Source organism: Macrobrachium rosenbergii, chromosome 36 (assembly GCF_040412425.1).
Source record: "Macrobrachium rosenbergii isolate ZJJX-2024 chromosome 36, ASM4041242v1, whole genome shotgun sequence".
NCBI classification, from domain to species: Eukaryota; Metazoa; Arthropoda; class Malacostraca; order Decapoda; family Palaemonidae; genus Macrobrachium; species Macrobrachium rosenbergii.
The window spans coordinates 9577918-9590006 of NC_089776.1; the positions used below are offsets into that span (position 1 = coordinate 9577918).

The following is a 12089-nucleotide window of genomic DNA, read 5'->3' on the forward strand; positions in this document are numbered from 1 at the left end:
TTTTCTGTGCATCGTATAGTCAAGGCCACCGAAAATAGGTCTTTTTACTTGGTCTCAAAGCTATATGAGCCGCGGCCCGTGAAACTTTAACTACGGCCCGGTGGTGGCCTGTCCTATATCGTCGCCAAAAGCACGATTATGGCTAACTTTAACATTAAATAATATAAAAACTACTGAGGCTAGAGGGCTGCAATTTGGTATGTTTGATGATTGGAGGATGGATGACCAACATACTAATTTGCAGCCCTCTAGCTCAGTAGTTTTTATGATCTGAGGGCGGACAGAAAAAGTGCGGACGGACAGACAAAACCGGCACAATAATTTTCTTTTACAGAAAACTAAAAAAGGGCAAAAGGTGTCGCTTTCGCCTTTACAAAAAAAATAATATAAATTTTTAGAAATAAGAAGAATATTTAAAAAATTACTCCCAGGAAATACAGTAGTCTGAACTATATTTTCCTTTTAAAGTAAAAGATTTATGGTCTCTTTTTAATCTTTTTAAAAGAACTAAAGAAAATATATTCTAGAAATAAAAATATGATCAGTCTCAGAGTATATAGTAAAAAGTCAGAAGTCTAATTTCCCTTTCATCATTCTACTTAAAGAAAAAAATAGATGCATTTTGGAAACTAAACAATAAATTAATACATTTTAGAACTTAGAATATATTACTCTTAGGTAAGCGGTAAATATTCTGATCCCAATTTTCCAGTGAACTAAAAGATAAGTGGTATACGTCGTTCCTTTTTTAGTTTTCTGTAAAAGAAAACTAGTGTGCCGGCTTTGTCTGTCCGTCCGCACTTTTTCTGTCCGCCCTCAGACCTTAAAAACTACTGAGGCTAGAGGGCTGCAAATTGGTATGTTGATCATCCACCCTCCAATCATCAAACATACCAAATTGCAGCCCTCTAGCCTCAGTACCTTTTATATTATTTAAGGTTAAAGCCAGCCATAATCGTGCCTCTGGTAACGATATAGAATAGGCCACCACCGGCCCGTGGTTAAAGTTTCATGGGCCGTGGCTCATACAGCATTATACCGAGACCACCGAAAGATGGATATATTTTCGGTGGCCTTGATTATAAGCTGCACAGAAAACTCGATTGCTCGGCGCATTTTTTACTTGTTTTTATTTTAATTAAATAAAAAAGGAAATTTTATAAATTACAAAATATTACTCTCAGGTCACAAAGTAACAGTCTGAACTCTATTTTCCCTTTTGGGTAAAACATTTGCGATATTTTTTATTAAAAAAAAGGACTTTTAGAAATTTGAGATATCAACTTTTTTCCCTTCAACTTATATGATTTGAGATGTATTTTTGTTATATAAAAAAGTAAAGTACATTTTTTAAATGAAGAAATATTACAATAAAAAAATATTACGCTCATTTTGTTCTTAAAAACAAGTAAAGTACATTTTTTAAATGAAAAAATCTTACTCTCATTGTCTTTAAAAAATTTAAAGTACATTTTTTAACTGAAAAAATATTACTCTCATTGTCTTTAAAAAAATTAAAGTGCAGTTTTTAAATTGGAAAATATTACTCTCATTTTCTTTAAAAAAAGTAAATTTTTTAGATTAGAAAATATTACTCTCCTATTATTAAAAAAATTAAAGTACAGTTTTGAAATTAAAATATATTACTCTCCTTTTCTTAATAAAAATTGAAGAACATTTTTGAAATTACAAACTATTACTTTCTTTTTGTCCTCACAAAAGTAAAGAAATTTTTTAAATTAAAAAATATTACTCTCCCTTTCTTAAAAAGTAAAGTACATTTTTATATAAAAAATATATTAATCTCTTTTCTTAAAATAAAAGGTAAAAAATATTTTTGATGTGGAAAAATATTATTCTCCTTTTCTTAAAAAAAATTAAAGTAAAATTTTGAAATAAAAAAAATATTACTCTCCTTTTGTTGTAAAAAAATTTAAAGTTCAGTTTTAAATTAAAAAATATTACTCTCCTTTCCTTAAAAAAAAGTAAATTATATTTTTTAGATTAAAAAAATACTACTCTCCTTTTCTTAAAAAAAAGTAAAGCACATTTTTCAATTTAAAAAAAAATAATACTCTCCTTTTCTCGGAAAAAAGTAAAGTACATATTTTAGATTTAAAAATATAACTCCTTTTTGTTCAAAAAAAAAAAAAGAGGAAATTTTGGAGCACATTTTTCAATTTTAAAAAAATACTTCTCTCCTTTTCTTGAAATAAAAGCAAAGTACATATTTTAGATTTAACAAATACCACTCTCTCTTCTTGTTCTAAAAAAAAAAAGTATATTTTGGAAATAAAAAAAAAATACTCTCAGTTCATACAGTAAACAGCCCTAAAAACCACGCTCTTCAGGACACCACAAGACAGACACACACACAGACACAGAAACACTTGAAACAGGTTTTTCTTTTGTAAACATTTTTTTCCCAACAACTTTCTCTCACGCGGGTGGGAAAATGAAACGTGATCTTCTCCGGCAGACTCCCTCATCGGATCGTTTCCCTGAAACAAATCCACCGTTAAATGTCTAAGGGGGAAAAAAAAAGGTGTTTAAATGCCGCTTCATTACGACCTCATTTAAAAAATGGGTAAAAGGAGTTAAAAGGAGTTAGACGGGCGAGGGTACGGAGAGAATTGTTCTGGTGATGAAACAAAGAGAATTTAAAAAAAAAAATTACTTTCAGCAATTTTTAATATAAAGATAAAAAAAAATTGAAACGATCTCATTTAACAAAATGGAAAAAGGAGTTAGGCGGACCAGGGTACGGAGAGAATTGTTCTGGTGATAAAACAAAACGAATAAAAAAATTACTTTTTAGCAATTTTTAGTATTAAGATAAAGAAAATTTCAAACGACCTCATTTTTAAAAAAATGAGAAAAAGGAATTAGACGGGCGACAGTACGGAGAGAATTGTTCTGGTGATAAATCAAAACGAATAGAAAAAATTACCTCTTAGCAATTTTTAATATTAATATAAAAAAAATTGGAAACTATCTCATTAAAAAAAAGAAAAAAAAATGTTTGACGGGCGATTAAAAAAATTACTTTTGGCAATTTTCAATATTAAGGTAATAACAAAATTTTAAACTATCTCATTTAAAAAAAGAAAAAAAAAAAGTCTGACGGGCGATGAACGAAGAGAATTTTTCTGGTGAAAATATACAGAAAACAAAATTACTTTTTAGCACTGGAAATAAACAAAATCCGGTCATAGCAATTCTACTAAGATCAAGAAAAAACATTTCAAATCACGGCAGCAGCAATCCTGTTAAGATCGAAAAAACTTAGCGTGTAACAAAGCTTTTTTTTATTCAACCCAAACTACAGTATGTTATTAAGGCTATAAGAAAACGGTATATAAAGAAACTACTCTATGAGACATAGATGAACATATTATATTAAGATGAAAAAAAAAATATCTCAATCTACACCAGCAGCAATTTTGTTACGACCGAAAAAAAAAACATCGAACTAGTTTTTTTTTTTAATTTAACTAAAACAAATTTTTAGTAAGGCAGACCACGCAAAAAAAACAAAACTCAAACTACGGTAGTAGCAAGTCTGTCAAGACCGTGAAAAACCTCGCGTGACAGGAGTTTTTCTTTCTTAACTCAAACGTGTTTTTATCAAGGTCTACCACATGTGCACAGTAAGCGAGCCACCCGTATATAATACGGTAAAAGTTAATGATACGGCTTAAACTCCACACTTGCAGTGAGGTTTATAATGAAGTCATTAACTTCTGTTGATTATGAAGTGCTATAAATTATCAGGTCAGGTCAGGTCAGGTCAATCTTTTTCTCTTAGATGCCTTCTACTCTCTCTAGAATACCCTAAAATGCTAAACCTAGGAATTCCCTCGCTGTCAAAGAATCTTGGCGTGTAGCAGAATATACTAAACCTAAGCAATTAGCAGAATACACTAAACCTAGGCAATTAGCAGAATGCACTAAACCTAAGCATACCCTCACTGTCAAAGATTCTTGATGTGTAACAGAATACACTAAACCTATGCAATTAGCGGAATACTCTAAATCTAAGCACATCCTTGCTGTCAAAGATTCTTGACCTGCAACAGAATATACTAAACCTAAGCATTTAGCAGAATACACTAAACCTAAGCATTCCTTCGCTGTCAAAGAATTTTGGCGTGTAGGAGAATTCATGGACAACCGCAATATAGAGTAATTCATTTTTAGGTCCATATAAAATTCTTTATTGTCAGATGTGTATTTATGCTTATGGATTTATCCATTAATTTATACATTAGATTAATTAATGTATAATGCAACGCCATTTGATTAATTATAGAAAATGACATCAAATGCTTCCTAATTCTAGACCCGATTTTGAATTTGAAACCAGTTATCAACACTGACAGGAATGATTTTTAGAATGATCTTACTTATAGGATTTTGAAGATTATGTTCCTTAAAGGATTTTTAAAATTATGTTACTTGAAGGATCCTTAGAATGATGTTCCTTAAAGGAGTTTTAGAATGATGTTCCTTAAAGGAGTTTTAGAATGATGTTACTTAAAGGATTTTTCGAATAAAGTCACTTGTAGGATTTTTTAAATGATGTTACTTACAGGATTTTAAAGATTATGTTCCTTAAATGGTTTTTAAAATGATGTTACTTAAAGGATGTTTAGAATGATGTTACTTAAAGGATGTTTAGAATGATGTTACTTAAAGGATTTTTAGAATGATGTTCCTTAAAGGATTTTCAAAATTTTGTTACTTAAAAGATCTCTGGAAAGATGTTACTTAAAGGATGTTTAGACTGATGTTACTTGAAAGATCTTTAGAATGATGTTCCTTAAAGGATGTTTAGAATTGTTACCTAAAGATTTCTAGAATTATGTTATTTAAAGGATTTTTAGAATGATGTTACTTGAAGGATTTTCAGTTATGTTACTTACAGGATCACTTTTGGCAGCTGTGTGGAAATAGGAAGATGTAATCAATTAGTATTTGACTCAAATTCGGTAAATGAGAGAGAGAGAGAGAGAGAGAGAGAGAGAGAGAGAGAGAGAGAGAGAGAGAGTTCGAATTCACATTCAAATCTTGATTTGCAAATTACTTCGGCTGTTCACATAAAATTTTGCAATACTGACAATAGCTAGGCTAACAGAGAGAGAGAGAGAGAGAGAGAGAGAGAGAGAGAGAGAGAGAGAGTTCAAATTCACATTCAAATCTTTATTTGCAATTTACTTTGGCTCTTTGCGTAAAATTTTGCAATGTTGACAGCAGCTACGTTAACATAGAGAGAGAGAGAGAGAGAAACTCTTAGCTTGCTTCAACAAGGCTTGTTAAACGCAATAATAATAGTCACAAAAAGAGCATAATTATGAGGTGTATACTTTGAGGGCGCGAGGTATACAGATATTTGTATACACGCTTGCATACAAATCGTACACATATCTCCTACATGTCGTATACGTATCGTATACATTACAGCCATTATGGACGATGTCTCTGTCATTTCTGAAGTGTTTAGAATCTGGGCTAGTTGATATTACGGGAAAGATATATTATAAGAAACATTATCAACATAAATAATTTCCTTCGACCTGATAAGATATGATACCCGGGCAAAAAAGGTTTATCGAAAGAGAGGGTGGATGATAAATCAGGAGCAATAGATGCCTGATAACGTTCTAACTGATAACGGTCGAATGACAACATTGGAAGGATGATGCAATTATAGTAAATGGATTATGATATCAAGTAACGGTCGAATAACAATATTGTAAGGAAAATGCGCTAACAGTGAATAGGTTGTGTTATCTGCTAACGGTGGAACGGTCATATGGGAAGTTAAACGGATAGTGAATAGATTACGATACCAGATAACGGTCGAACAATGATACCGGAAGATAATGCAGTGATGGTGAATAGATTGTGATACCTGATAACGGTCGAGCAATTATACCGGAAGATAATACAGTGATAGTGGATAGATTAAGATACCTGACAACGGTCGGACAATGATATCGGAGGGAAGATGCAATGATAGTGAATAGATTATGATGCCTGATAACGGTCGAACTATAAAATCGGACGGAATATGCAATGATAGTGAAATGATAGTGAACAGATTATTGAAGGAAGATGCAACGATATTGAATAGATAATGATATCTGATAACGGTCGAACAGTATTACGGTAGAAAGATGCATTGATAGTGAATAGATTGTGATATCTGATAACGGTCGAACAGTGATATCGAAAGCCAGATACAGTGATAGTGAAGAGATTAAGATACCTGATAACGGTCGAACAATGATATCGACAGCAAATACAATGACAGTGAATAGATTAAGATACCTGATAACGGTCGAACAATGATATCGACAGCAAGATAACAATGATAGTGAATAGAGTAAGATACCTGATAACGGTCGAACAATGACATCGACAGCAAGATAACAATGACTGTGAATAGATTAAGATACCTGATAACGGCCGAACAATGATATCAAAAGCCAGATACAATGATAGTGAAGAGATTAAGATACCTGATAACGGTCGAACAGATATTGAAAGCAAGATAACAATGATAGTGAATCGAGTAAGATATTTGATAACGGTCAAACAGTGATATCGAGAGCCAGATACAATGACAGTGAATTGATTAAGATACATGATAACGGTTGAACAAAGATATCGAAATTAAGATACAATGATAGTGAAGAGATTAAGATACCTGATAACGGTCGAACAATGACATCCTAAGGAAGATACAATGACAGTGAATAGATTAAGATACCTGATAATGGTAGAACAATGATATCGAAAGCAAGATATGATGACAGTGGAGAGATTAAGATACCTGATAACGGTCGAACAATGACCTAAGGAAGTATGCGATGACAGTGGACAGAATTAACATCAATTTCCTCTCCCTTGGTATCTGCCAAGTGAGAGAGAGAGAGAGAGAGAGAGAGAGAGAGAGAGAGAGAGAGAGAGAGAGAACACCCTCCAACCTACTTGTTCGCCAGAGGAATCTTGCTCCAGTCGTAGTCCTCAAGGATTTTGGTGACGGCGTCGCCGATGTCCCCTGAGAAATTGCTTCCAGGCGCGAGGATGACTTCCTCCAGGGACGCCTCGTCCACCACGCTGCTGGGGGCGTTGGTGGTCCGGCCGTTCCCCCCGCTGGGAGGCCCTCCCCTCCCGCCGGAGAGATCGCCATTGGACACCGAAGTCGTCGAAGTCGTCGATATGGCATTGGCGAGGGTCGTCAGCGCGCAGGCGCCGCCGACACCGTTGGCGGACGAAGAAGAGTAATTCGGAATGAAGGAAGGCTTGGAATTCGACTTGCCTTCCAGGTTCGCCGTGGCGGGGGCGGGGACCCCCGCTCGCGGGGACACTTCAGAGGAGTCGTAGGTTCCCCCCGATTCCCCGAGCATTGGGGACACCGGCTCTTTTTTCACACTCTCCATCGTTGGGGATTTTTCGCTTCGTTCGCGAATATTTTTTTTTCTAGTCCCCACGAAATCTTAAATTGATATATTGTCACTTTCCCGATTTATTTTCTACGGCGTCACACACAATTATTCTTTATCTAATTTATTTGTTGCTATAGGATTCTGATCTCTTTTAAAAGAAAACTGCTCTAAAAAAAAAACTTGTATAACTTCCCCCTCAGCGTCACGGGCGACAAGGCATTCCGATGCAGAGCGAGCTTCACGCACGACAAAAACTGATGCGACCAAAAAAAAAAAAGGACCCTAAGTATTTAAAAAAAAAAAGCTCGACACCATTCGAGTTCAGAAACTGCTCAGGTGCGTCTTGAAACAATAGGCCCTCTGAGCTGCGAAATCGGTGGTAGGGGACTGAAAGAAGTCAGGTTGATGACAGGGGGGCCCAGGGACGGAGGTAGGTAGATTCACTGTCACACACGCGCGCTTCTGTCTACCTGTCACGAGTCTCTCTCTCCCTCGCCTTCAGACACACTAAGCTTCCCTTGTCCGGCCCCAAATAGATTAGTCTTACTTCACTGACTGCTGGGCGAAGACAACTCGCCCCTTGTCTCGCGCCTGAGATGCAGCATCTCAAGATCTGGCGCCCCGCCCCCTTCCAAAGCGCTCGGCCAATGGCGATCGCCCCAGGCCGCTTCGTCGCGCTCGATTGGTTCCCGGGTCGAACGGGTGGGCGGGGCGGCGTACCGCAAGACGCGTTTTTTGGTTTGATTCGGTTTCTCGCGGAAAAGCTAAATTTTCGTCCAATTAAAAGCGGCTGACATCGGCGACTTTTGGCCGCGGTCAGGGCGACTGACAAAGGGGAAATTTGACAGTGGTCAGGGAAGAGCGACGGGATGTTGACAACGACAATTAGCGCCATCTGGCGCGGGTCGTCAGGTGGCGGTGGCGAGATCCGATTTCGAAAGGGCGTGATTGGGTCCACCGCCACGTCCTCTTTGATGTCATCAGTCATGAGATAGTCATTACTTTAGAATAGAAGGAGACCGTCGATAATTAATGACATTCCTCAGCTCTTAGTTCTGAATGTGGATTGCATATTTTGAATAATGATGATAATACTGATGATAATAATGTTAATATTCCGTACTTAAACTCAAGGCCTTATACAAATACAAATACAGTATGCAAATACAATAGAGATGGTACAAAATACAATTAGTTACGAAAAAAGAATGAACAGTTTTACTCACTTCCTAATAATAATAATAATAATAATAATAATAATAATAATAATAATAATAATAATAATAATAATAATAATAAATAATAATAAAATTCATTCACGTTTAAGGACATTTGCAAATACAGCATGCATAATGAAAAGAGGAGGTCCAAAGATACAATCGGATACAAAGAAAGATTCATAGAAACTCTTAAACAAGTTAATATACATACGCATCCTACATTAAACAAATTTTGGGGGGCGTTTACGCATCACAAAATATACATATTTACACATACAATGTATGCAGAGTCTTTTGCTCACATTCTTCGATTGTATGCGAAGCAAAGCCACATTGGACACTTACAAAAACAAAAATAAATCAAACATTTATTAAATTATTATTATTATTAAACATTTATTATTATTATTATTATTATTATTATTATTATTATTATTATTACGTTTGGATCTAAGGATTTGTTGTGACAAGCCTATCCTAAAAAAAGTAAAAATTTCTCTCTCTCTCTCAATCTCTCTCTCTCTCTCTCTCTCTCTCTCTCTCTCTCTCTCTCTCTCTCTCTATATATATATATATATATATATATATATATATATATATATATATATATATATATACATATAATTCATCATTTAATTATAATAATACATAGGTCGTGACGGGATGAATATTCGCCAAATGTATCAGTTGACCGCCAGAGCTTAACCGAGGCAAAAAAAAAAAAAAAAAAGGCAATATATAAACAACTCATGACACGTGTATTTACCAGAGCTAAATCTTGTTTGCCTTTGTGTATATTGCTGTCACGGACTATCATCATTTGTTGCCAAGGTCAGATTCTGAAAGTCACTGAATTATAATTTTACTTTTTTATTTTCTATTTTTGTTTGCGGGCTATGTGGTTTACAGTCTGAAAGACGCTGAATTATATTTATACTTTTTTTATTTTCTATTTTTCGTGGGGGCTATGTGGTTTAGATTGTGAACGACACTGAATTATATTTTTCTTTTTTTATTTTCCATTTTTTTTTTTCGTGGGGGCTATGTGGTTTAGATTGTGAAAGACACTGGAATATATTTTTCGTTTTTTTATTTTCCATTTTTGTTGGGGGCGGGTATGTGGTTTAGATTGTGAAAGACACTGAATTATATTTTTACTTTTTTATTTTCTTTTTTTTGTGGGGGGCTATGTGGTTTAGATTCTGAAAGACACTGAAACATATTTTTACCTTTTATTATCTTCCACTTTTTTTGGGGGGTTATGTGGTTTAGATTCTGAAGGACACTGAAATATATATTTCATTTTTTATTTTCCACTTTTTTAGGGGCCATGTGGTTTAGATTCTGAAAGACACTGAAATATATTTCTACTTTTATTTTATTTTCCATTTGTTGGGGGGGGCGGGTGCTATGTGGCTTTGTAATTTAGCCGTCCTCATGAGAATTTTGACGAATTCAAACTTGAAAGTATACATAGCAATATTTTTTTAGTTTTTGGTAGTATAATTACTTTGCAGTGCTAAAAAGTTCATCGAACACTTAGGAAAAGATATACTTTTGTTTTAATGATGCAGAGGATTTGCAGACTATGAGGATAAGTGCATATATATATATATATACATATATATACATGTATATATATGTATATATAAATATATATATATATATATATATATATATATATATATATGTATATATATATATATATATATATATATATATATATATATATATATATATATATATATATATATATATATATATATATATATATATATATATATATGTATATATATATATATATATATATATATATATATATATATATATATATATGTACATAGAGCCTACATATATTTGACTAACTGTGGATAGACAGGAGTAAGGAAGACAGAACTGTAGAAGCCTTAATAGCTAATTTTAAAGTAATTTTGAGAATTCTTACGAAAACGAATCAGTGATTATTGAAAACGTGACGAAGCACTGAAGGCTGAATAACGGAAAGACATAGTCTACGAAAACAAACTAAGAAATAAAAAGAAAAACAGAAGCTGCCCAGTAAGATGTCAATCGAGGTACTGCGCATGCGCATCTGACGTTGCCAAATAGCGGCGGACATTGATAACCGCTTCGCCTAAAGATACCAAATGCGTTTCCGGTATGCGGTTAATCTTGTTCGGGCACTTTCTCTATTGTATACTTTCTCGTTCAATAGAAACTTTCTCTATCAAAGTCATGTATAGCCACTAAGATGGACAACTATACTATTTCAATGTATCCTAAATTCTTGCATTTATGCCTTTGCAAATTTGACTTGGATAATATTCACCACATAATACTGGAATGCTGTTAACTCGAGTTGAATTAATTTTTTTTTTTCAAGCTAAAGGCCGGTGGGATTGGCAACCTAATGCCCTTTATCTAGCCCAGGTTCGAAGACACTAGCGAAGACATATATTATATATGTGTATGTATGTATGTATATATGAGCCTTCTTAAATTCATATATATATATATATATATATATATATATATATATATATATATATATATATATATATATATATATATATATATATATATATATATATATATATATATACATATATATATTAACGAATTTTTGTAACTTATGCAAACCTAAGGCCCAAGTTCGAGTCCTAGCCGGGGCAGATACACTTACCAACCACAATTCCCTTTGGGTGTAATTTAATCCTTGTGAAATACTGAATTTGATATTAAATTATATATAATGTATATATGTATATATATATATATATATATATATATATATATATATATATATTATATATATATATATATATATATATATATATATATATATATATATATATATATATATATATATATAGAAACAGCTGCCATTAAACACGTGCCACTCGGCCAAGCCCTTTGACGTAACACCATCCTCCCGAGGAAACAAACATCATCCTTATCTCACGCCCCAGCAGGAGGCAGCCCGATTCCCGAAGGACACTGCCAGCACCAGCAGCGTCGGCGGCAGGCGTTTTTGTGTACGTGCTTTTTGAAAGATGGCCGCCGCCGACGTACGCACGAACTTGAACCAGGCTGCAAATATAGCACTGCGGCTGCGGCTGCGGCTGCTGCGGCTGCGGCGGCGGCGGCGGCAAGCGTCCTATCATGTTACGTTGGAGCGAGCGCAGGACATTCAGACGTAAACAACTTGTCACGTCATCCCGCAAGGCTGTGACGTAGCTTCAGGGGATGATGACGTCATTCTCTCACTCTCTATCTCTCTCTCTCTCTATCTCTTTCTCTTCTCTCTCACATAGCCAATTGCTTGTTGCTTGCTTGGTTGATTGTGTATGGACTGTTTAATTGTTTTTGTAAATAAAAAACTAGATTTTCTACCAATTCTTCGTGAAATATGATG

At 34.3% G+C, this 12089-nt stretch overlaps 1 protein-coding gene across 1 annotated transcript in view; it reads right to left on the reverse strand.

Moving 5' to 3' along the window:
* The window catches only part of LOC136856608 (transcription factor SOX-8-like), a 41235-nt gene extending 33141 nt beyond the window's left edge, over window positions 1–8094 (reverse strand). Inside the window, 1 exon segment of the mRNA XM_067134534.1 lies at window positions 6997–8094. Within this exon segment, the coding sequence (XP_066990635.1) occupies window positions 6997–7448 (452 nt within the window). The 5' untranslated portion in view covers window positions 7449–8094.
* Between the last annotated feature and the right edge of the window lie 3995 nt (window positions 8095–12089).